Genomic DNA, 26,921 nt, shown 5'->3' with positions numbered 1-26,921 from the left:
TTGCTCCTGGGGTGGAATCTATCCAACATGAATATGCACTTCAGAATTTTAAATAATTATTTCTATGTTTCTTAACCTTTTGATTTGAGAGGGTATCAACATTTTGAGGAGAGGAACTGAAAAAAATCTGCATGTCTCTCTCCACCTTCCCCTCACTGCCAAGAGACTTTCTCAAGTCTCTTGGCCACATTCTGAAACCCCTTTGCACAGAGAACTCCACAGAACCCCAGTGAGTCAAAGCTGACTAAGGGAATTACGAGTTGGCCCTTCGTTAATTAGTCTCAGCCTTACTTACTGCACACAGATTTCTATTTCAGACATCTGCAAAGCACACAGAAATCATTCATTATGTTCTGTGGTGCATCAGGCACAAGGTAATTTAACCCACAAGAATAATTGAATTATAATTCACATTGAGAAGCTTGAGAGTTGCATTTGATTCCAGATAAACAATGGCAACTCAGCAAGATCACTCAGCAGACAACTTCAGCTTATGGAATGTGTTGAAAGACTCATGGACTCAATTTTTTTCCTAATATATTTAATGTATGAAACAATATTCCATCTCTATTTTAATAGTGCTTTGTATTGTAATAATATAATATTCCTGATCTATTTTTTCATCTTCCCACAGACCAACAAGAAGCTCAGAAAGAAACAGGGATTCTCCTCCTTGGTTTCTCTCTCAGAAGTTTACAAGAGTAAAAGAATACAGCAAATGCTTATGAGCCATAAGGTTCTTTTTATTCATGTGTATTCTGCACTTGTGGAGTCTGGGTCTCCCATAGTATAGAGGAATTGATGTATTTTCTCCTGAGGCAGTTTGCCTGTCAGTGTCTTTATGGGACTGGACACCTCACAAACACCTGCAGTCACCCAGGAAATACACACTGCCCAAATATCACGAAATGCCACGAATTATTATGGGATACCCTGTAAGAAATCCATTATCAGCTGTAAGAAATGATGTGATGAGGCCACCAGGAAGACTGCCTGTGAATTTCATGTATTGCACTACCAAAGTGCAATCACTTTATCAAACAGAGCTGGGGAAGGCCCAAAGTGTTCATGCTATATGGCAAAGACCAGATTTAGAATTACAAACTGGCCCAAAGGCAGGAAATAGATAAAAATTCCTCCTTTTCAACTTTCTAACCCTGACTGCTTTGACAGCATGGAGAAAATGCCCTCAAGCATATTAGAATACACTCACTTCACCATAAATCACAGAGACCACTCAATTAAGCTTTTTGCAACCTTGTTTCTCCTCTGCTACAGTTTGGAGGTGACCCAGAACTTGATGACCTGACTACACAGCTTAGATGGGAGATGGGGCAAAAGTAGAGACAAACAAAAAGCAACAAGAGAGCTCCTCCACTGCAGACGTGTGGTCTCCTTTCAAAACCCTCACTTTGAAAATGGTGTTATTCCAAAGAGAAAAGCCACACTGATGTCCAGTTCAGAACCAGAGCAGTTAAATAGTGACATGCCTTAGCTGGCTTAAGTAAGCCAATTATCACTTGGCACTCTGAAGTTTGAGTACTTTGGACAGCCTTGCCTATATTTAGAGCAGGAGGATGTGCGTGTTCATGGCATGTGATGCAGAAAAAATCATATAAACCCCAAACTGAGCAGTGACTTTGGGAAAGCCACATAACAACAAGGACCCATCTGCAGCCAAAAACATCTTCCACAAGATCCTCCTCTTAAGCCCTGTCTCCTAAATACAGCCACAATGTGAGTCTCTGGCCTGAAAAACTTAAGCAGCAGCTGGTGTGGGAACTTCTAACTTCACATCTCAGCCTCTTCTCCAACAGAATTTGCAAACATGGAAGTGTTAATCCATGCTAAACGTAGTCACTACATGGGAATTTGCAGCAACCAAGAGGGCAGTAAGGGCTAACAATAGAGGCAACAAGTGAGGACTCTGAAAATAGAGTCTTTGAGAGAATTGTGTACCCTCTGGTGCAACAGTGCTGTGAACTACAGGTGTTCACGTGTTTGGGAGAGATGGTGGTGCTTCTTCCACCAAAGAAACCCCTCGGAGGAAAGCAGATGCATAAAGCCTGTCTCCAAAAGGAAGAGGTACCACACGGCCTGAACTCATCCAGAAAAACCACTGGAATCTGGGATCCAGTCCTGCTGAAACAGGAAAGGTGATGGAAGCTGGAACACTAGCACTATCCTTGCTTGTGGCTCTGCTTGTAGGATATCACGTGCCCTTCAAAGTCTTAACCAGCAAGCCTGAGAAAACTGCACGAGAATGTGAGCAGAACATGGTGACCCCTGGTGAAAGCCAAAGAAGAGACTCAGAAGCACTTCAGCTATTTTAATATAGAATAGTTTTTTTTAAAAGTCTCCTATTTTTTTTTTCACTGAAAACAGACTGTCAGAGACACAACACTGAAATAACCAAGCATTGGGTCCAATCCAGAGGATCAATTTTGTCCTTTTGCCATTTAGCCAAACACAGTTTTGCCATTACCATTTAGCCAGAAAATGCTGTGCTGATCCACATTTGGATTATGTGCTCTGAATTGGACAGCATGTTGAGATAAGCAGTATCTACAATCCCTCCTTCATTCCAGTGCAATGGCCACATTACCTCCTTCATGGCACACAATTAAAACTAAATTAACAAAGTTGAATCACTGGGATTTATAGCAAAACCAATCTATTTTCTCCAAGTCAAGAATACACTTGGCATTCTTAAATTTAAAAAGTAATTAACATCAAGATACTAAATCAGAGAAAACTTTTCCCTTACTCCTGTAACACTGTCATTATACAAATTGATTAATTACTCTGCTGTTACTCACAGTGTGTAAAAACATCATGTATATGATGAAAATAATATTTCGTTCTTGCTTTTAGACTGGCACAATTAGTGAAAGTCATCCCACAAGCTAAGAAGCTCTCTTGTTGCAAGGTCTTTTTCAATTAAATAAGAATAAAAATCAGTCTTTTACAAACTACCATGGTGACCTCTCCTGGTAGAAAAATATATGACCTCTAACCATGAAAACGGATAAATCTTCAAAGGAGGAAGTACACCTGGCCCACTTTATAGCTTATTTTTTCATGCCATATCCTGAAAGATCCAGATGCCATTTACAAACCAAAACTGACACACAAACTTGTAGATCATCAAGAAAACATTACAGCGTCTTGCTGTAGAGGGAAAAGCCTAATTAAAAGGCTTTGGCAACTTTTAAAAATACTTTTTCAACAGAATCATCATAGAAACAGATAAAATTATAACTGTATTATTAGAGAACTAAAACTTGATACAAAATGGGAGGATAAAATGTTACCTAAAGCTGGGGCAACTGGGGATGAAACTCAGCTGTAACTCAGGATTGTCCTGAGTGTTGCAAACACTTTATTCACAACTGTGCCTTGTTCCACTGTGCATGTTTCCCCACACACTGTACAAGAACTTCTCATGCACCAGATCCTCAGTACTGCTGGACAGACCAGTGAGAAATCTTCCACTGGTACAGCTACAGATACCAAACAAGGCTGGGGAAGCTACAGATTCATTTTCATACCACACTACAGGCACAATCTGAACGAAAATCAACAGTACATGCATTTAAGCTTTGTGCATTGTTAAATAACATGTACTTTGTCATTCTGATCCATTTTTAACACTGTTGGAACCTCCAGGCTTCTCTCTGTAAGTATGAAAGATTCAGGAAGAGCTACGTTCTTCATTACCCATTCTGTTGGTGTTTACCAATACGCGTCATTGTGCCAATGCCACTGTCACTCCCCTCAGCTGCTGGTTTGCTAAATAGTCAGAGGAGGGAAAGAAATCCAATCAGGGATTAACAGAGCTCATACAATCTGTATATATGAAAAAATTTAATTAGAGTATGTCAGACAGAGCTAGGAAAAACTCTTCTAAGAGTGACAGTGAATACACAAAATACTTCGTGGTATGAGAACAAAAACCTCCTTCAAATGCCAATGTTTCAAGTTCAAGACAAGCAATTTCACCAGTCCTACTATCACGGAAGTAAACTGATTTTACCACAGTGATGATGAGATGGAGATTTGCGTGTCATCTTCCCTTTGTAAGTGCAAAGAACAGAAGCTTCCTTTGAGCCCAAGCAAGAGCATCGAAGAAAACATTTATGGCCGACGGGAGGCACAGCATCAGCCTGTACCAGGAGCTGTGGCTATGCAATGTTTTCAGTCATCTCAAAGACAACAGTTTGGCCTTCATACTGAAACACAGGGCTAAAAGTCATGTTCCTTTCCTCCAGAATTCACTTGAATTGTCAGAGACTTGAGAACATACGCTATGGGAATGGGGGGAGGAAAGTAAACATTTGGGGCTTTTTTACTCTAAGTTCTAGCAACTGCTTCTTCAGTCCCCTTTTTCCATTCAAGCTAAAAACACTCTGATATTCTCTCCCTGGTATATTCACAGAGCTTGTCTGAATTGGTTTCACAGCTGATAAGAAATTAGCACAGATCATCCAGATGTCTTAAGAACATTAACATAATTACCTCTTTGAAACACAAGACTCTGGTGTCTCAGGACACCATATATAGCTACATCTGTTACCAATGCCTCATCTCTACTCCAGTGACCCATATTATCCAAAATTGTATTTGGCACACCATCTCACCCTCCCTAAGAAAATACAAAAACATTTCAATGTCTTCAAGTACGAAATGCTATCCCTCTTGTCAGGCAACTTTCAACAGGACATTTTTGAAACTGATCCTTCCCAAGTGCTAATCTACCTCAATATAATGAAAAGTTGTTTTTTCACAAGTGGGAAAATACCATGAGCATCACACGCCAGCATTTATTTGCTGCTGAGGGCTATGCAATTACAGGGTCCTTCACTCAGGAGGCAAACAAACCAATTTCATTTTGAACTTGATCCAGTAGATGCCTTGGCCCAGTTTTGTTTCTCACTACACTGGCAGTGTCCTCTGTTCCCACTTTCAAGAGTTCAGGAAGAATGCACAGGCACAGGTTTCCATATTTTTGAGGGAGAAAACTCTGGTTCCATGAACAGTCAGCTGTGGTATGAAGTAGATCAGAGTCATGATCCTCCCAGGAGTAAAGAGAACAGCGATCTCCACACTTCTGTGGGGTGAACGCTTTCCTGGCTCAAATGGGACACCCAGCTGGAAATTCCTTCAGGTGATGGTGGGAAGAAGTGCTCCAAGCAGGAGTCCAACCATTTAGCTCCTGGTAACAAGAAGTCTCCCAACTCTATGAAAAAGAACTGATTTAATTAGCTCTAAAACCAGTCTTTTGTAATTGAAAGGAATTTATTTCAGACCAGATCAAGTTTTAAGACAAATGCATTCTAGGCAAGTGACTCTACAGTAGCCAGGAGAACAGCTACGCTCTGTGCTGGCCATTTCTAGGAAGGAAACTAAGGAAAAAGCAGGAGGAAAAACTCCAGAGAGGCATCCTCCAGGGTAAGGCTGTGACACAAGGAGACCAAGAAATTGTTCCATTGAGTGTGGATGACTCATTTGTTAGATGATAACAACACCTAAAAATAGCTGGCAGTGCTATGTGAGCACTCTGAGAGCCACACATCCGTCTCCATCTCACTACTCTTTGTCCAACAATGTGTCTGTGCATGCACTTTCCATCTGCACAGAAACAATCAGCTGAGCCAGGATCACTGCTCCCAGTGACAGCTCACCACGTCTCAGGGAACAGGAGAGGACCACACATGATTGGCAGAACACTGCACTTTGTTTGACACTGAGTGTGGCTTAAAGGCCAAGCAACATTTGTTACAGGATTAACTTTAATCAAGGTCTCGGAATAACTCTGGGATCTAATGATGGCTCAGTCAACTGCACACAAAAGCTGCACATGCTAATGTAGCCTAAGCCATAGGAAAACAAAGAAGTAACTGATTTTTATTTTCAAACCAGATGGAAAAACAAATCCTATCACATTAAAGGCCACCACTTAGGAAAAGGAAACTACAGTAAGAATACTGAAATCATCACACACTGAGATCAGAGGATTTGAGTGGCTAAAATACAAATATTGCAAGGAACCGTTTGAAGGTTATTTAGGCTAGTTTTATCAAGGATGTTTAATCTCCATTTTTCACTCTCCAAAGGTGAATAGAGGCAGGTGGGAACAGAGGAGGGACATTGTCTAGCATCTTCATGAAAGTTATTTGTACTTTTGATTCCCCACAAGCAAGCACCAACTTCAAACCCAAATCACTGGTGACAGCAGCGTGATAGGAGCTCTTCCCTCCTGTTCTGTATGGCAGCAAACCAGGCAGACAGAAATCACCCACCTCTGAAAAGCAACGTTCTTGGCCAACTTTTTACCATAAGACATAGAAAACAGACATTTTAAAAAGTCATTCCTATAGAATATCCTGTTCCATGCGGCCTAAGACTGATGAACACCAGTTGTCCACTGTAAGAGATGCACTTTGGGAAAAGCAAGTTTATAAAAACTGATAATCTAAAAAGTGGCCTCATAGTTCAAGGATCTAGAAAATAATCATCCCCATTAAACTGTGACCTTTCTTTAATGAAAGCAGCCACTCTTTAAATGTCCTGGTAGCATGCTTTGCATGAGGTTTTTTAACACTTACCTCCCTCGGTCACCAAAAGCAATTTAGGTTTAGTCAAACTTATCAGTCCTTCCCAAAAAAAAGTTCACTCACCATCCAGAAAAGGGTTCCAATGGCAAACTCAGAATAATGCTCTATAGTAGACAGCACACTGAATAATAAACAAATCAGCACCAGGAGAAATCTGTAAAAAGAAAACAGTGTTTAGTGACTTGTCAAGTTGAACTGTAAATCTAGATCTAGTTTTTTCTCTCTCTCATTCACATAACTTTTTTCATCACAAATACTTTGTGTTTAATCAGTTAATTCTTCCAAGTCAAATGAGTACCATCATTTTGCTTTCATTCAGCTTTCAGACCATGGAATAAAAATGACAGGAATGCTGAACACAGTAAAATCAATAGGAAAATCTCACATAATCAAGTATATTTCTCAGGGAAGCTTGTCATTGTGAATGTTTCATGTTTCACTGACTGCTGCACAACTTAATGAAGACACAAACTACACTCAATGGGTTTTGGTAGCTTTTACATGAAAATTATCAGTGGAAATGCTTATCAAGAAGGGGAAAAACTCATGTACAACCTAGAGACCAGTGACAAGATGAACTCCTTTGGAGTTTATCCACAGTCTCACCCCAGTGGGCACTTTTATCAGTGTTCCAGAAGAACAGATGAAAGGCACCTCATCAAGTCCACACCTGACACAAGCCCAGGAGTTTGGTCATGAAGCTTGAGGGCAGAGCCCCTGGTTAGTGGTTGCTGGACAAGCTACAGAACAGATGTACAGGAATCTCATAAAACTCGACAGGAACAAACCTTAAGTCCTACACAAAGTGTGGGGAAGAAGACTAAAACATGTCCCCTTGACCTCCCTTTCCCAGGCTCAGCTCCTGTCCCTAACTCCCAGCTCCTGCCCCTCCCTCCCTCACACATGCCCAAGCAGCAAAGAGGGATGGGGAATGTGGGGTTGCAGTCAGACTACAACACTTTGCGCCTCCTCCCTCCTCCTCCTCCTCCTCACACTCTGCTCCATAGTGGGCCTTTTCACAAGCTGCAGTCCTTCAGGATAAACCTTTCCCAGGGGCTGCGGGGAATTTCTGCTCTGGAACCTGGAGCTCCTCGTCCCCCTCCTCCTGCTCCTCTCACATTGGTACTCAGAGGTTCTTTCTCACTCCTGCTTTTCCCTCTCTTCTCACAGCCCATGCTGTGCTTTTGGGCTTATCCCAGGAACTTTTCCACCTAAGGCTGGGGGCTCAGCAGTACATGTGTGCACACAGATATAAAGGAGCACACAACACAGAATCCCAGAATTATTCAGGTTGGAAAAGGTCTCAAAGATCATCGAGTCAAAACATCAACCCAACACTTCCAAGTCCACCATGAAACCCTAAGTGCCACATCTACACATTTTTCAAATACTTCCAAGGATGGTGATTCTACCACTTCCCTGGGCAGCCTGTTGCATTTATTTACTCAAAAACGCACTTCATATCTATATATATATCTAGAGAGAGAGACAGACAGACAGACAGACAAACACAGGTACAGGTTTGGCACTTGGAAAGAACTGCTTGGATGTGGAATACCCCAAAAACATGTTTGTCTCAGATGGAAGGTAGGCTGAGCCAATATTCTTTATGCAGAACATTCAAACCACAACTCGAACCAGGGAAAATGGGAGAATGCTGCTATCTATGGGGCCCTTCAGCTTTCATTTTTCTCTTTTTAGAGTGCCTCAGAGTTTCAGACTGCCTTGGGATCCCCAGAAACATTGAACAGGGGATAATAAACACTGAAAACAATTCTCTGGCATGTTTGGTGTGGTCATTCATACACCATTAAGTATGTGCTAACACAGGCAAGGAGAGACAGTTGTTTCTCAGCTGCCACATAGACAACGGCTGACATCTTCAAGCCTAAAACTGGATTTGAAGATGTAAAGAAAGAAAAAAAGTCCTGCTTTCTGTCAGCTGGCTCTGACACTATTTAACCACAAGTGGAGATTTGAGAAGATAAGGGCCACCACTAATAAACAGATTTCTTAAGCAGTAGTTAGAGGTCTACATGTGCAACTGTCTCTGAATCAAGTTTGCATTTCTTCAATGTTGACCTATCCTGATCCACAATAAAAGGCAAAAGGGATCCAGATAATTCATCTTAGTCAAGGGTAAAAGCACCTTTAGCTTGGGACAGATCTTAGCCACACTCTCATGATTTATGAGTTCCACAACCCTTTACTCAATTCTGCTACTCCTTTTGCTTCAACACACACGAATTGCCAAATGTATTATTCACCAGTTTTACTCCCATCCCCAAATGTTTACCTCTGAAAACAGTGCTATGTTATAGGGGATACAGAGACCTGTCCAAGGCATAATAAAACTGATCTATTGCTTCAATGAGCTGCTGTACTGCCCAAAGATAAACCAGCAGAGGGGACAGAACCCTGCATTCCTGGAGAGTGATGCTCCAAAAGGGAAATCAGAGCAAAGCCTCAAGGAGAGATACTGAAACACAAGCCAGCCTTTAGCAAATGGAAAAGAACAAATCGATAAGGGGTTCAGAGCATAAGGGTATTGCCAGTGTCCAACACTAGAAGGGTCTAGGCTTGGGAAACTGCAGAACTTCTGCCTTTTCTTAACACAACAGCACTGCTTTCCATGTAAAGAAAATGCAGGTGTAAAAGTAAGGTCAGCAGGGTCATAAGAACCTCTTTTTCTTATCCATTTAATATGAGATCAGTACTGAGTACCCCCCTCTGTTGGATGCTGTGCTCCACCAGGGAGTTTCTTTATCCAGACACCTTTTACTTCCAATTAGCAATCCCAGTGATGAGTATATGGAGAAAAGACACAAAAACCCCAGCATACCAAACAACTCCAGCAGAGATGTAGCAAGCACTTCTCCAAACTAGTCAGTCTGTTGGTTCTCATCTTTTTCTGTGACACTGTTGTTCTACTCCTGCCATTGTTACACAATTTAATCCTAGGCAAAATGCATGTACAAAGAGATGGTCACTTCTTCTGAGTACAGACTCCTAGGTGCTTCCAGATCCCTGCCATTTCAATTATCTCCTTTCAAAATACCTTTGTCTTCTTTTACTGCACTCACTAGTAATACATAAAAATCCAGGGGAAATTCACATTCTAAATATTTTCTACCAAGACCCTGAGGATGACAGTGCACTTTACACCTTTTCCACTCTAAGAGAAGCAAAGAGAAAAAACAATATTCTTACATACCCCGTAGATATTATCACTACATCTTCAACCCCATCTCCTTTTAGGCTTCAGAAAAAGCAACTAAAAGAAAGAGGTTTACCAAAAAATCAAGAAAAAAATCATCCACAGTGCCAAGCTATAGGTGCATAAGGATGTAAAAGAGAGGACAATTGGTGCCTGTTTCTTACTAAGGCACCCCAAACTGCCAACACAGCCTGCAGGTCTTGTAACTTCAAGCTAATTGTTGCTTCTCTCCTGGTTTTATGTATCGAGACTCAGATCTCTCTTTTTCCATTTCCAAATCACACATTAAAACCACTCAAAGGACCCTTTACATGCTCTTAATTTATGGCACTATATCCTCTGGCCAGTGAGTGTCACTCCTTCCCAATGAATAGCAAGGGCAGCTCACATGAGCTGAGTACAGATTCAGTTGCAGTGGGGACAAAGTCCAAGACAAGCACAGATTAATGAGTGAGGGCATCAAGAACAGCAACAACCACAAAAGAACAAAACAAAACAAAAAAAGCACACAAAAAACCCCAATCAACCAACCAAAAAAGACCCCAAACATTAAAAGAACCCCCCAAAACAAAAAGAAAGCAAGCTCATTCACCTAGTCAACCAGTAAGCCATGAACTGATAATGAAGATGCGTTCCCAATAATTTCTCATCACAGCAAAGAGGCACAGAAACAATAGATGTAGAAAAGAGGGCTGCAATTATTTGTATGGAATTAGACACGTGCTGCAGATCCGGTTCTCCTGCACAGCTCAGCAGCAAATTGTGGTGGTAGCATTCCTGTGAGGAGTTTGTCACTGGAGAAAGATGTGTTTCATTAAACAAAAAAGTTCTCTTTTTGAGTCCACCATGGCTGAAAGACACAGCCTTTAAGTGCCCTTAGTTGAAAATCCTAAATCAACTCAGCGATTTTCCCCTTTTATGTGATGAGAAGACCATACTTATTTTCCAGCCAGGCAATTTATGTGGAGAGAAAAAGAAGTGTTAATAGACATTAAAAGTGCTTCTAGTTACCCAGACAATTGTATGTTAAGGCCCTATGGGCACAGATCCCAGCGTGTCTCAGACCCTCAGGGTTGGATCCAGCCAGATTAAAGCGAGTGCATGTAGGCTGCCTTGTCTTGGAGCAACACATCCACAGGGAGCAGCTCAGGAGACCTCCAGTACAAGAGCTGTGCAAACGTGTCAGATGTTAAACAGGATTATCTCCATTTTATTCCTTCCATGAATAATGGGAAGTAAAAAAAATTGCCCAGCCAGCATATACAGCATTAACTATGACACAGAAAATCCAAAACACAGAAACAATTAGGTTTTTCTAGTGTGTGTAAGTGCAATAAAAAGCTGTCTGTTCAGTACTACAAACAAACCAACCCACGCTCTCAGTTCTACTGCTCAGAAATGCACTTAACGTGATATTCTTCTGCTGGCTTCCTCCAGGCTCTCTGGCAGTCTTTACCATCCAGTTTTGAGTCCCAGAAGATGGTGCACAAGGTGCTTTGAACCAAGACCTTCCCAATACCAACAACTCCTTTTCTGATATCAACTCCCAGAAATGCTGGAAACGTCCCCCAGTGGTGGTGCTTTAGATTTCTAACACATCCAGTCTTCTTTTTCTATGTAATCCCAAACAGACCTGGGACACACTAATAACCCTGCTGCGGGCAGGCTGTAATTTCCATGAGGACACAGCAACCTGCTGAAGTGAGAGGGAATGGAGGAACCTCACTGCTACTCCTCACAACCAACATGAAAGAAGGTCTGCCTATCTTTTCCTTGAATTGCTGTGAAATTGAATTTGAGACAGATAAGGGATGGTTTCTGGTATTCTCAGCCAGAGTCACATAGACTTAAGAAGGTAAAAATAACGGGAGTATGTCAAGGTAGATACAAAACCAAATACAAGCCCAAAAAGGTTCTGTTTCAGGCAGTGATCTCACAGTACATAATCGCCCAACATAGGCAGCAGTTCACGGATGGACCACCTCAGTGTGAAGAAGCTGGGACTGCTTTCCCCTTGGATATGTGTGTCTGGAGGGGTACGCAGGACAGGGCTGGAGCTGAGAGCCTTGAGGTGCTATTCAGGACCCCTGGTTTACACAGCAGCCCCACAGACAGGGTTTAGCCACTGCTGGTGGTGCCCCTGTGTGTGCTTGCAGCAGTTTATGCTCAGTGCTCACCACAGACTGCTGGAAAGAAGCCACGGGTGGAGTTTGGTGAGTAGGTGGTATCTGAGTTATGACAAAAGTGTTGCAGATAAGTAGTGAAAACAAAGGTCAAGTCCTCCCTGCGTCCCAAGTAAATCCACTCCCAGAGAAACCAACAATCCTTTTGCACCTTTTTCTCTAACACAGTGGAGCAGCATCTCCTTCCCCCTCTGGTGTGCCTGAGCCAGCAGTCAGTGCATGCTGCCTTCACAGCTTTCTTTAAGTTACTGACACTGTCACTGAGCTACACACCACAGTGCAGGTTAGCTTCGACAAGTCCACCCTTAAACAGCTCAATTAATTGCCAACTGATTTGCAGAATCCAACAAGCTACAGCTCTCTTGCCTCTCAGACAATCAGAAAAGCTCCTTGTGGACTGCTCCTAACAGCCTCTGGAATGCTAAACATAGCTCTAACCAGTGACCTTTCTAAACACACTGGAAGAAAAAAGCTTGGATGAGCGCCAAATTCCCTGTAAAGAGCTGGCTGCATGGTGCCACAGGCAAACCTTCAACAGGGCTCCTCACTGAATACCTCTGGGTTTGTGTCAAGGTCTCGCTGCAGGTGTTGGTTTGAGGAACATGCTGTTCCTCTAAAGGCAATGGCAAAGTCTACCACTGCTAACTCATCAACAAGTGCCAAACAGATCCTGGGTCTCCCTAAATATTTCTCATTAGATTTCTGGGATACCTATAGGTAAGGCAAGTGCATGGGTGTGTGTTTCCTACTGCTGACTTGGGGTAAAGCTATTTAAAGCTTGTCATGTGGGAATTCCCCTTTCCCCACCAGCTCCAGCCTGGCTTCCTCATATTGCCCCTGTTGTCCATACTCTCTCCTGCAAAAGACAATTCTCTGCGCTGAAAAGGTGAGGAAACAGGATGGTTGTTTACTTGCTTTCAGGGAGTTATTTACGTCCACAGAAAACAGTTTCACCTGCTGGCAGCTGTTCAGTTCCTCAAGGGAGGAGTTAATAAGGCAGAGACATAAATAATTACCAACTAGTAGAGTTGGTCTACTCTTTCCTATCCTAAAGGAGCTGAAGTTCTACTTTCTAGTACTTTGTCCTCTTCCATTCTTTCTGTGATTCTAGAGGATGTTGAGCCACAATTTGAGCTATTACTTCAGCAAATACATTTTTCCTTTTCTGCCATAGAGCTACTAAAAATAGCAAAGTATTTCCTCTCAAAACACCTGGCTTTCTTATCCTTCATTTTTTTTTCACTTTTCTGAAGACAGAAACTTATTTGGAATCACCTATTTGCAGACTCTTCCTCATTCTCTCTTTGAGCAGAAAAATAATATTTTACTTATCAGAGGAAAGAGGAATATCTGAGAACCTCCCCTTTGGTTTCAGATTCTCACGTAACACCATTTCACACTTACACAAGATGAAGTGTCATGCTTTCCCAAGAGACATCTTGTTAATGTAAACTAAATTTTAGTATTTCTTGTCTTCTCAGCTCCTTAAGCCTCAGGCATACACAAAAATACAACTGCTTTCTCATCAATGCTTTTAGACCATCATCCTTAAATCTGTCCCATGTGTTAACCAGCTTAAAGAAGCAGTCCTGTTGCACTGGACTATTGATCAACCAGCATTAAAGGCTACAAATTAGTGCTTCTCTATGTCCTGGTCCTCCTAAACATTGCTTCCTTCTGGAGAGTAGCTAGTGCAACTGGAAACATATTTCTGTTGCTATTGTAGCCAGTGACAAATTCTGTGTAATACATTTATTGACCATGAGCACATTTCAGTGAAGCCTTTGAACACTGGGAACTAGGAGGTTAACTCAACACTGAGAACAAAATGATGGCAAGCTCTTTCTCCAGGGTGAACCTTTTCAAGGTCATGCTCTAACAAACTTATTTACCATGGAAGATAAGCCTAATGGAAGTTCTTAAAGGAGGAGCAGTCATAATTCCTCCCTTTAAGTTTTGCAGCAAATAATTCCATTTCTAGCAAAAACTGTGCATATTGGGCTTTGTGTTTATCTCCTGCAGATAAGTGCACTTGAAGTGCTGATATATGAGATGCTTATGGGAATGTTATCTCTTGGACAACAAAAAAAGGGATGGGTGGGGAGGGGACAAACTTGTAAATTCACAGACAGAGATACGCTCCTTGGCAACCAAGTACAAAACACTAGCTCCGTGGCCTTTTGGGCTTTACCAAACTTCATTGACTCTGCAAAGTTTTGTTTAGAGAAAAAAACCACTTAAAAAAAAAAAATGAGCTCTATAATGAAAGCAAATCAACAAAACTTATTATGGAAAAGCTATCGAAACCTATGCTCTGTAGTACTGAGAGGCCTGGACCGTGGGTTGCTGATGATTTTAACACAACCATATGTGTCCTGCTCCCTCCTCAAACCTGAGCTACCATGCCCCACTTCACTCTGTGAAAGCCCTCCAGATAAATAATTGCAAATGGCTTCTATATGTCTCCAGCTGAAATTACACGGAAACCCTGCCTTTTAGATTCCTTATATAATCCTTTATTCTGTCTGCTGTTTGCTCCAGAAGATTTGAGCAACCTGATTTAGTAGAAGGTGTCCCTGACCATGGCAGGGGGTGGAACTCAATGATCTGTAAGGTCCCTTCCAACCCAAACTGTTCCATGAGTCTAAGATATGAAGCCAAAATGTTCTGGCCTACTATCACAATAGGGGAGAAGAAATTCAGTTGCTTCAGCTGGACTTAGAAAAACACATTGAATTGAGGCTAATATGTCCAAGTAAATCTATGTGCAACTACACCCACTTGGGCTTCAGCTTTTTTCTGGATGACAGACTACAGAGTTGTCTAAAGGAGACCAACCGCTTTAAGTCAGCCTGTTGTTAGGGACAATAAATGAGTTTAGCGAACAGAAAGTTCTGTGAGGGGCTCCAGCAGCATGGGCTGATTTCTGTTTTAACTGGTCATTTTGTGGCAGGAAAACTAAGGAGAACATTTCTGTTTTTTCATAGTATAAAAGTGCAAGATGTTCTCATTCTTGAGTGCATGAAGCACTACACTTCCTTCTAAATGGGACTATAGTGTCTTACACTGAATAGCCATGTGCTTCTGGAAAACATTCTTGATGGTCTGAATAAAACCTCACTCCTGGTCCTTACATATTTTTGTTATCCAAAGGAGTTTCTAAGTCATGAAGAGAAGGTTGTCCATGTGCCTTTGTAGGCAAGTTTTGATGTCCCTCAGTTCTCTCATAAATCTATTTCCAGGCTCCTGAGGTTTGATGTTTCTTTGGAAGGTCTGCTGCTTATACATATGTGATCATACACAAATTAGAGTTGGTTGGAAATTTTGGTAAAGGAACAATTTTTCTGCTGAAAATACCAATCTGTTAAAATTAGAAATAGTCTGGGAATGTGTTGGTTTCAGCAGAACTGGAGAAGGAGACCAGACAGGTTTTAATGGAAACCTGCCTAGCTTTGGACTCTACTAACAGGGAGCATGCCTGGCAGAGAATTTGGCCATATTGGCCTTTCTTTTTCCTGCCTCAGAGTAAAATATTCAGAGATTTGAAGCCCTTAACCAAAGGAAAATTCTACCTATCACATGGATATACTGAGGATATCTGTTTTCAGCTGTCTCTCCTGGGTTACACCCAGAAATGCCCAATAGCCCCATTGCACCTAACATGAAGTTGCCCTCCTGGCTCCGATCAGAAATAACATGTCATTATTTCTACAACACCAAGGGAATTTAAAATTTCACTTACAAATAGACTCACCTGCATATGCAGAATTCATCACAAACAGGATTGGATCAACAGCTAAAACCAATGCTGTTCAAACCACAGCATGAGCCACACACCCTACAAAAACATCTCCCACTTGAAACCAGCTTTCTGCATCAACTGACCCAAGCTGCTGTATGCTATTTATAAAACATCCACAGTTCCCATTAGTAATGAGCACTTCACATTTCCAAAACATTGACAGCCTTATTTGCTGTTCTTTGAAGAGCACTAAGATTTGGATTTTGCTTTTTCTACAAGTTTATCTGGTACTAGTTTGGAACTGACAAATTGCATTCATGCATTTCTTAAAATCACCAGGAGCACTGATCTTACTGAAACCTTCTATTCAGTGCCCTGCCCTTCCAGGGATTTAAGTTCCTTGATTCCACTGAGTGCCTGTATCTTCCACTGACATCTGTGCTTCTGTGTACCTCTTGCTCTTTTTTTATCTTTGTATGCCTTGCAATCTTCCATTCTGATCCTATAGCTAAGACTTTCTAGAAGAGACATAATCAGTTCTTTAAACAGTGACAAAACCAGCCCATCATCATGACTTCAGTGTTGATGAATCTGATACTTTTATCACCAACCTTGACTGTGACACAAAAGGCAGTAGGTTTTGGTGGGTGATTTATGACACACCTCCAAAGGAACAGGAAATTCCAGCCACCATTTAAAACGCAACACCAGCCTCCTCATAGTACTCACATTAAATAATGTTTCTTGGGTTCAGAAGCAGAAAAGGGAGAGAACAAATGCATATAATGATGTTGTGCAAATGAATCCACTAAGTTAATGCCAGCTTGACTGTCAGAGAGACAACTGAAACACTTTTCTTCTTGAATTTGGTACCATGTGGCATCCACAAGTTAATGAGCAATTACAACATTACCACTGAGGAATATCTTTTTATTTTGCTGGTTTCTGTAAGAACAGAGGGTTTTTTTCCCCAAAAGCATAACCAAATTCCATCAATAGCACCATATCAATGTCAGGCTACAGTATTTGTTTTCACTACAGAAACAACATTAGCCTGTGGGGACAGATGTTAACGTGTATTCATTGCTCAAATTATTACAAAATTGAGCTTCTAGAACAAGATGGATTGGATTTCTTACAGAAATGACGGAAAAAGTCATCAATAACTTCAAAAAATGAAAATAAAATTTACTCATGCTGTGGCTTTGTGCCCTGTGGTTAGGTGACTCTGTGCCTAATACAAAGTACTCCCAGATCCAACTTCTTCCTCAGGAGCTTTTGTAACATCTCTCTCCTGAAAAGACTCCCTGGTGCCAAACAATCTAAAGGAGCTCAAAGTGAAGTGTTTTCATCTTTGGGGTTATTAATTTCTCTCTCCTCAAGACAAATGTCTATTTTAACCAAACAAGAAAAGACACAGCGTGTCTCATCCCCTGTCCATGTTAGCTGGAACTTGCCAACTGGCTCAAAAGTTTTTGTTAAGGCCCTTCCAGACAGACATGCTCAGACAGTGTGGTTGCAGAAACCTCATTTCCTTAGGAAGAGAGATTGAAAATTAATAACCACCCCCATGTATTTTTAGAACAACCAAATCCTGGAACTTTATAGAACCCTAATGACAATTTTCTTTAATATCAGTGCACCTCCATTAGCAACTTCAGCCATTCCACCATCTCATCCAGCTGAGCATGCAACCCTAAGCAGTAAGAGGAACGTCCCACTCGAATGAATAAGGAGTTCTTGAGTTTCTTCCCTTCAGTACTGCTTGTCTTTTGGTACCTGAAGTTTGTTACCAGAGACATCTGCTTAGTACCTCTCACTAGTTAGTACACAGATGAAAAGTAGCTACTATAGTTCTAAACTGAAAACTTTGTCAGTGAAATTTCTATATAAAATTCCAAATAAGTAACTGTTACGCTGGCAAGAAACACCCTGAACCTAATAATAATAATAATAACAACAACAATAATAATACTAAGCCTTACTCTTATGAAAGCACACCATGTCTAGAACTGAGCTGTGACATCAAGGTGAAAGCCAGAATCTCAAAAGCAGCCATGTGCTTATAATTACTCTGAACTTTAGCTGTTTGTGTTGGTTATATTACAATCACATCATTGGAAAAAGCAAAATATCTGCTTGCATTCTAGAGATAATTGTGGAAAGGACAGAAACGGGAATTTGACAGTCCCTTTGAGATAAACAGTTATAAATAATGGGTTATATGCTCCATTTCCAGATAAAAACAGGAGCTGGAGAACACTGTGCTAACTTACTTCAGTTCACTAAAAAGCTGCTATACTCAAAGAATCAAAATATATGCAGGCAAGTGCCCCATTAAAAGGAGCCACTAGACCCTTACATTTTTTGCCTTTTAAAGTTCTTTACATCAGCAGCAGTTGTATGCCAAACAAAAACAGAATATCAGCCAGAATGGTGGCTCTGAACTTCTGCAACTTCATTTAACAGAACATGACTAGAGCATTTCTTACATGAAGTTGGAGGAAGTAAAAAAACCTGAGAAAGCAAAGTCTGAAGAGAAACAATAATAGGAAAAAATTGCAATTTTTAATCTGTCCAAATAGTCTGAATTCACTTGTTTATTCATTACTCACAGTGACACAGACATTGGTACCCAGAACCTTTTCTAAAGGAAAAACACCTCCACTGGCCAGCCCCCCTTTTATAAACGTGTTTTTGATCTTTTGTACTTTCCTCCCAAAGTTTTAAGTCCATGACATTATTGATGTTGTTCACATTTTTGTAAGGATCACGCACTCTTAATTATTCAGCAGTAATTGTTCAGTTGAGATTTTTCCACCAAGCTGCCAGGAACAGGTAAACGTGTGTGTGTGCACATGTGCTTCTCTCTGAAGGAGCTGTGGGAGCTGGTCCTGAGGAGGAGGGGGTAACAAAGTAAATCTTTGGCATGTATTCATGTAAAACTGAGCCCACACCGCAGCTCTCTGGTGGGGAAAAAAAAAAAGAAAAAAAAAAAAAAGAACTTTACCTCATTCCATTCCAGTCTTGGCCAACTGTGTTAGCACTGGTTGCAGCCCCATTAGACCACTTGCTGACATGCTGCAACTCCTTAAGGTCCCCAAAGCTCCTCATTTCCTGCTGATCTAGATTCCTGCCATTACAGGAAGCTGATGAAGCGTAGGAGGGCTCCACTGAGTGCCAGAAGCAACACGAGTTGTGCAGCAGAAATGTGTGTCCAGAAGAGAAGAAGGGAAGGTGACAGAGGGGCAACAAGACCTTTTGGTATTGGTAAACCACTATGCCAGCTCTTGGGAAACCATACCCTAGGGAAGACATTGTCCTTGTCTGTGCCACACAATTCCCAGAGACAGGCAGCATCCCCCAGGAATGATTCGGAGCAACAGGCATTACCCTCTCTGAGTCACCATTTGGAGGAGTTGTTTGCCCAGAAATCTCAAGGCAGCCTGCAGAGCAGACTGTTGCTACCCAAACTCTCCATTTATGAAATGTTTTGCAGTCAAGACCAAGGTGGTCTGCAGTACCTGCCAGATGATTTGCAACATTCCTTTACAATTATTGTGCACAATTTTACCTGACATTTAACAAGTGATTTTGATCCACTAGGAGAACAATAGTGGGTCAGTGTTTCAAGGTGCTTATTGTGCTTTACTAACCTGACTGAAGACCATCCACTCTTTCCCACTAGGGTAGGTTTTTGCTGGTGTCAGAAGCTGAACTGGCTATCCAAGTGTAACTCCAAGTTTAACTATCCAAGGACAACTACAGCTGGCAGGAGCAAGCTGAGTGCTGAAGGTGGATGAGGGGAGCAGAGCTGTTAGATCAGCTCACCTCATCCCATAAGAGGTTATGGGATACAAAGGCTGGTCTAACTTTTGAATGACAGCAAGGTCTAACACTCATTTAACAAGTGGCCAAACCAGCTCAAAGTGACCTGGAACAGCTGCAAGTTCTCACTTAAGCTTTTGCAGTGTTATACAGCAAGAAAATGGCAGGCCTGAGAACACAATTAAGAGTCCCTCTCCGGGGCCTCCCTCTTGCATTGGACTTGCCTCCCTTCCCAGCCAGCCTGTGGTTTCTCCAGTGCCTGACAGCAGCCCTTCCAGCTGTGCTGACTCCAGGGGTGATGTGACATCCATTTTCTAAGAACTGGACTGGGACCAACAGCTCCTTTTGTATCTCCCCACAGCCATCACTGCTTCTTCTTCACTATTGACTTGGACAAAATTCAAATTAGTTGCCTATGGGTGAAAGGTTCCTTGTCCCATCCTGAATTCCACGCTCCTGCTTTTCCCTAGCTTCCAGCTGTCATCTCCTACCCGTCTTCTGTTCAGTGGCTCTCTGAGCTTCTTGACCATTTTCAGCTGTCCCCTTTGTGCCTTCATCCAGCTTTCTGACCTCCAGAACCTGCCTGTCCTCTTTTCTTTGTCCCTCCTGCTTAAGTCAGATTCTCTTTGCTCTTGAGCTACACTGATCTTGTATTGTTTTCCTCCAGTTTCAGCATCACTGGCACCACTCTCAGCTTCCACCACAAACCAACCTGGACCTCAGTGTCTCGGTCCCAGGTTCTCCTCTCTCCCTCTTTCACCACACTCATTGTTAGCCGGTTGTCCTGCTCCCTCACTTCTTAGTCCAAGGGAACTCAGGTTCCTTCTTAGTTTCTGGCTTTTAACTGAAAAATTCAGCTACCCAGCCAACAGCAGCTGAAAAGACCAAAATTAGCAGTCACTGCATGCTCCAGAGAAATGGAAAAGATAGGACAAGATGGTTGGACTGCAGTGATAAAAGCTACAGGGTGTAACTGAGGGGCAAAATACTATGCATCCTGGGCACACTCAGGGGTTTCCGGCCTGGCACCTGCGCTGCGACATCGCCTCGGGCTGACACAAGGTGGCCTCTGTGGCTCACAGAACAGGACATGTGACAGGCAGACAGGTGGGCACAGCATTCCAGCCTACAAAGTAGTCACTAAATGGATGTAGGCTTCAGAAATATATCCATCACATAAGTAAGATTCCACCTGCAATTAAATGATTTAAATGTGTAGGTTTGCCAAGTAACATCATTGCTGTAAATAACTAATCACCAATACATGTTGTATTTTTCTTTCAAGGGACAAAATATGAGGGTTATACCCTAATACCTGACGTTTGGATGTGATTTAAGCAAGTGCACAGCTGAGTTTAGAAATGAATCCAAGCCAGGCACATGCTTCTTTTTCTGGACTGAGGACCACACAGCAAATAGCTGGACTCTAACACAGGTGATCTCCTACACCCCAAGGCTCCTACACAGCCACAGGAATTGCTTGGTTAGGATCAATATGCTGCCAGTTCATGGAGCAGCTGCTTCCCAAGTCCTCAGCTCTTGCTAAGTGAGATCCTCTACTCTATTGGGGATTTTAGTAGTGAAGTATTTCAATCCTTCCAGTAAAGTGGAACAATATCTCAGTGAGAAGGTTTTCAGGACTGGGAGGAGGGATTCTCAAGTAAACCCACTCACCCATTCCAACATTTTGTTTTGAAACCATAATTTCAACCTACACTACAACTCCAATAACTCCACTAAAACAATACAAATTTTAGGTTTAATTAGGCAAAAATAATTCCCTTTTCTAATAAAGGTCCTTAAGAACTTGAGCTTATTCCCTGAAAAGAAACTTCCTAGAAATATTATGGGAGATGAGATTATTTTGGTAATTTCAGAATGAGAAGAGGTCATCTCCTGGAGCACTTGCTGCTCCCTCGCCTTGCCTGGTTTCGGAAAGTCAGGTTCTTTCTAGCAGAACTGAGTCCAGATCAGAACAGACCCCAGTCCCTCTTGGACAGAAAGCTCCCCCAAGTTTGTACATGAGTTGTGTGATCTTTGTGGCACATGAAGGACAGAAGGGACAGAGCACATCCAGCTCCTCCAGTCTACACAGATACCAGCCATGTACTTGAAAGTTTGGATTTGTTAGGAAAACAGTCATCAGCATCAGATCAGCTGCACTCAAGTTACCTCCAAACCCACACATAAAACATGGGAAGCTTTTTAAAAATAAATTACAGGTTGTTCTAATTATAAAATTAAGTGTATTTTAGATTAGTAGTTTATTTTTTTAACAATGTTTCCCTGTAATGATATATCATCTTATAAGGCATGTTCTTTCCAAACCAGAAACATGTTATTTAAATGAACACATCATGTAGTTATTGGGATAATTATTAGCACAAATATCCTTGAGACAAAATGCTTGCCAAAAGCTGTTTCAAATGTTTCCATTTTAGCAGCCTCAAAGACAAGTAACTTTTAAAAGCACTCAATTTACATTCTCTTTTATGTAAGTTAGGAATCCTTAAAAAAAAAGATTGCTGTTGGTATTACCAATATTTTCTCCAATTTTCTAGTACTGAGGGGCTGTACGGATTTATATTTTTTATTTTAATGCCCATTTCAGAATAAAAAAGTGCATATGAAAGGTCGACCTTAGTTGGGGATAAAAGTAACACAGATGATGAAACATTTGCATTTTAGCAAGATTAGCAGTCTCAAATAGGCTTAAATTATGACTATTCATATATTTAAATCTACACAAATCACATCTGTTTAGTCCTTAAGAATAAAGCATGCTATAAGCACAGTCCTTGAAAGAGGCCCTATCTTTTTACTTGGAGAGATTTCATGAATCAAAAAATCCTTTCAAAAATCCCCATATAATGTTGAGGGGGGAAAGGCAGCAAGTATTAATGAGACTATCTATTTTATGCCAAATAGAAGCATTAGGATTCATCCTTAGAATTATCATCTATTTCTCTGGGCAGTTCCTGACTGCAGCCACCGATAATGGGGTTTTTTTCCAAAATGCAGTCAGGCCATAGCTCATGTCAGACAAACTGAGTAATTTCAACACTCTGCATTTCTTTAGGAAATATGCTAATTTTATAATAAAAGCAAGGCCTTTTGGCTCAGCTGGCCAGTAAAACTTGCTCTGGTCTCAGTGAGAGCACAACTGGATCCTTTCTACAGCTAAGATGACAAATTATCTTTCTGTTAAGCAGCATTCAGAACAGTAATTGAGGTCTTGCTAAGCTTGACAGATACCATAAGCAACTCAAAGGAAACAGTAACAGCTGGATTAATATATTAACCTCCGCTTTACAAGGGCAAATGGAAGCCTTAATTTCCTCCTTGCATGTACTATATACATGGTATAATGAAAAACATTTTGCTAAGTTTGTACTCATTCCACATTCACTACTATAAATCAATTCAAATTAGTAATGTTATATGTTTGTCTAACAAATTACTTGTTTTGGCACTTCAGCATGAGCAAAACAAACTTAGAAGAGCAGGATGTGTCTGATCACAGCTAGACCTACCACATCTGCTAAAAACTGCAGTGTCTGAAGCTGGAACACTGTAAAGCAGCTCAATCAGCAATCAGAACTGCCAGGAGAGTAAGGGACTTGCCCTCAGAAATACCAAATCTACATGTACATCCTTGAAAACAAAGATCATTTGAAGAATAAAAAGCCTTCTCTGGAAATGATAATGGATATAGTAGCTGATCCTTTGAGGAACTGGCTTTTCCACTGCCTTCAGGGGATTACTCATGCAACAGGTTTTGAGCCTAGAAGCTCAGGTACTGATTCCCAGCTGATTAAATGGGCAGTTTCAGGTTTTTCTTACACCAAAGATCATGCAAAAATCTAGGTACTTACACAGCAAAATGATAGATAAAACACTTCCACCCACTGGGCCTCTCCAGGAAGTTGTAGACCTGCCCCTGTGTGCTGGTTTTGGTCAGATATTGGCTCTGGAAGCACTCCGTGGTCCGGGCCCTGCCAGCTCCGCTGTCCAAGCAGGCTGCAGCCTTTGTGCCTTCCCCGGGGCTCTGGGGAATCCCAGGTCCCTTATCCACGGAGGGGTCTGGATTCAGTGCCACAGGAGAGTACTGCATGGTGCTTAGGTTCCCCCTGACTTCCAGCAACGCTGAGGATTTGCTATTTCCACTCAGAGTGCTCAGCTGGAGAGTGGAGACTTGATCCTCCCCACGGTGCTTACACACAGGGTACCCAGCAGTTTCTCCGCCACCACAGGACATCCTGCAACAACACACAGGTATTGCTGCCTCTGATCAATATTTAAAGTCATGAAGGAGGGATTGGATGTCTTCCCTGCCCAGGGTTCTCCAGCAGCTGATAAGATGACTTTGTGCTGTTATCACGGAGCTTCTCTGTTGACACAAGTGTGAGCTGCCAGCCTGTCACCTGCTGTCACTCACAGCCTCTGAAATTAAATCAGAAAAACATATGAGACAGTGACACGTGCTTGACACCAGAAGGAACAGGAGTCTGGGAAAGGAAAGAGGTTGAGACTTCTGGAGGAAGGAAAGAAAATTAAGTTTCAAAATGACATTGTTAAGAAGGAAGCCTAGAACTATTTAAACAGTGCAACACTTGTACAGCAGCAGAGTCTTGAGAACTGATCCTACCAGATTACTTTAAGCTAAGCAGTTCTTGAAGTGTCCTGATTAGAGATGGAAGTGTTGCCCAAAACGCACCTGAATGAGGCTTTGAACTTCAACACCTACACCTCAGGAGAACTCATCTAGACCAGCAACATTACAGGAAGATTTTAAGACTTAAATAAATTATTTCAGTCACCTCACGGGACCCGATCTTGCAGTCCACGGAACCCTGAAACAACTTTTCTCAAGTGTAAAAAGGAGGATGCCATTAATGATAACTGATACTGGGAGGTTAATATTGCTACAAGGGAAAAGATCGAAGACTCCTGGCCTGATCCCCAATTTTCTTCAAGCCCTTTAATGTTTACAGCTAATTTTGCTACTCTCAAACAAGTACCTAGACAAAATAGAATAGACAATAGGCTCAGTATGTATTTCATGAAGCAGACTTAAGTTGTTGCTAATACAGAGCAATTTCTTATCAGCAATTTTAATAATTTTGTGAGACTGATAGCAGATGTCTTTTTTTGTACTGCCTTATTTCTTACACACCACATTTCGAGTTACTTTAGCCTCAGCAGAATATTTCAGAGAGACAATTTCAGCCTTCAGCCCCCTTTTTGAAATTAAGCCTATGTTTTGCTGTGGCTTAAAGCTCCTCATGTGTAGTGAACAAACTCCCATTGCAGTACATCTGAACAGAGCCCTCCAAGTTATTCCACAAAATATTTACATGCATACATTTTACATGACTTTTTACTCTGGGCTAATTTCTTAACACTGCTCATGGAAACGTGAGCATCAGTTCACATTTCTGCATCAGTCCTAGAGCAAAGAGAGAAATACGTCCCTTCCCTCAGCAGTTCTCTTAATGAACAGCTGGAGGGTGCAAACACACATTAAAGCACAAAGCCCTTCGTCCAAGCCAGGCTGCAGCAGGTCCCTAAGAAGCACCTCTAAGAACATTCATTCACTTTGGGGTGCTGAGGCTGCCTGGGCAAGGCTGTCTATGCCGAGCTGCAAACACAGCTCCCTGGAACACCTTTCCTGGGCTGCTCCATCCAGACACGGGATCCCACAGACACGGCACAAAAAACCTGAAACCATCTGGCAAACAGCACCTACTTTCTCCAGGCGGATCCCTCTCCTGGCGGCTGCTCCACACCGCAGGCTCTCTGGAAAGGTGCAGGACAGGAGCTGCTGCCTGGCTCTGCCCACAGCTCCCCAAGTCCCACCCTGAGGAAGGCAGGGGCCCTCCCTTTGGGCTGCCTTATATGGCTGCCCTTGCAAAAGGCACAGAAAGAACCGGGAACAGTTTGGATGATTTCAGAGAGAAGTTACTTCTGTCTCTTCCTGCTGTCAAAACCAGCGATCACAAGCAACAGATTAACTTCCCTCCCAGTCTTCTTCTTATCTGCAGACACTTCATTGCAATGCGTTAAAAGCAGCATTTTCTCACTGCACATCTTTAAACACTGAATTAGGTGATGCCTACAGCAAGCTGGAGGCTCTGCATCCTTCTTTCATACTGGGAAAGTCTAAACAGCAGCTTCAGTTGCACAGGAATTTTTCCACCAAAGTTTTGGCAAAGCCAAAAGCAGCACTTTGTTGTTACATCAAGTAATGGAAAATTTTTTGTATTAATTTGGGAGGAAGAGAATCCCAAGCATAACCATTCCAGCATCAAACTCCCCATTTTATTGTTGACCTTTCTAATCAAGAAGAAGAAGAAAGTGAATACTGCTGTTTCTCTTCTTTCCTCCCTCTTGTAACAGAAATCAGACTGTTGTCTGCAATGCCAGCATTCCAAACATAAGCTTCCCACTTGTCCAGAGCCAGGAGTTTGAGAATGGAACAAAGGTACCCCTTTCACCCTACGTTTATCATCAGTGGGGGAATGCTGTCATTGCACATAGTCTTCAATTTTTATCATAGTTGTTCATGGGGCTAAGTTATCTCTTTCCTTGGAAAGATTTTTCCAGAAAGTTATTTCTTAGTTTCCCAGTTATATTTCCATACCACTGCAAAAACCCCAAACCAAAAACCCAAAAAGTTCCTTTCTTTTTTCTTGACACATGAGACATGTAGTCTGATCTAAAAGCCAGCCCATCCAGAACATTTTCCTTGGATGCTGTGTTGCTCAGTTTACCCTGTGCACAGAATAGAATACAATATTCCATGCACTACTGCAGGTGAGTGGTCATTGAGAACCGACACCTGACTGGAGCCACAAAAATCCTTCACCAGGTTTTTGCTTCTTCCTGAAATGCTTTCTGCATCAATTACTACTTTTATACTCTCTGCTCTATCAACTTTTCCAGACAGTAATTTGTTAAATGAAAAAAATGCCACCTCTCCTGACGTCTGACCTCTCCAGAATGAAATTACTCAAGCTCTACAAAACTAGCTGAAGTATGGTGGAGAAAAAAGAATTTAAAAACCCCTAACAAACCAAACAAAAACCACCAACCAACCAAGAAGTAATTTTCTTGGATATTTAAAGGTTAAAAATAAGTTTCCTTTGAGTAGCACCCAGCTTTACTGCAAATACAAAAACTCAACATAATAGCAGCAGGTTTGAAACCCCAGCAGAAATAGAAACCAGAGCACCTGACTCCTATTTCTTAGTCGGGGAAAAGATGATTTAATGATAAGATTTTAAAAGACTGAGCTGTAGAAGACATGAACTCATTCCTTCACACACCCCCAA

At 41.7% G+C, this 26,921-nt stretch overlaps 1 protein-coding gene across 1 annotated transcript in view; it reads right to left on the bottom strand.

Moving 5' to 3' along the window:
- The window catches only part of LOC104696106 (potassium voltage-gated channel subfamily KQT member 1-like), an 81,330-nt gene extending 55,895 nt beyond the window's left edge, over window positions 1-25,435 (bottom strand). The window contains exons 1-3 of the mRNA XM_019292722.2: window positions 25,337-25,435; window positions 23,463-24,030; window positions 6,681-6,771 (exon numbers count right to left, since the gene is read on the bottom strand). Coding sequence (XP_019148267.2) covers window positions 6,681-6,771; window positions 23,463-23,845 — 474 coding nt within the window. The 5' untranslated portion in view covers window positions 23,846-24,030; window positions 25,337-25,435. The remainder of the gene's footprint in view (window positions 1-6,680; window positions 6,772-23,462; window positions 24,031-25,336) is intronic.
- Between the last annotated feature and the right edge of the window lie 1,486 nt (window positions 25,436-26,921).

This window comes from Corvus cornix, chromosome 1A, assembly GCF_000738735.6.
Source record: "Corvus cornix cornix isolate S_Up_H32 chromosome 1A, ASM73873v5, whole genome shotgun sequence".
Classification (NCBI taxonomy): Eukaryota; Metazoa; Chordata; class Aves; order Passeriformes; family Corvidae; genus Corvus; species Corvus cornix.
This window is presented reverse-complemented; position numbering and strand designations above follow the sequence as displayed.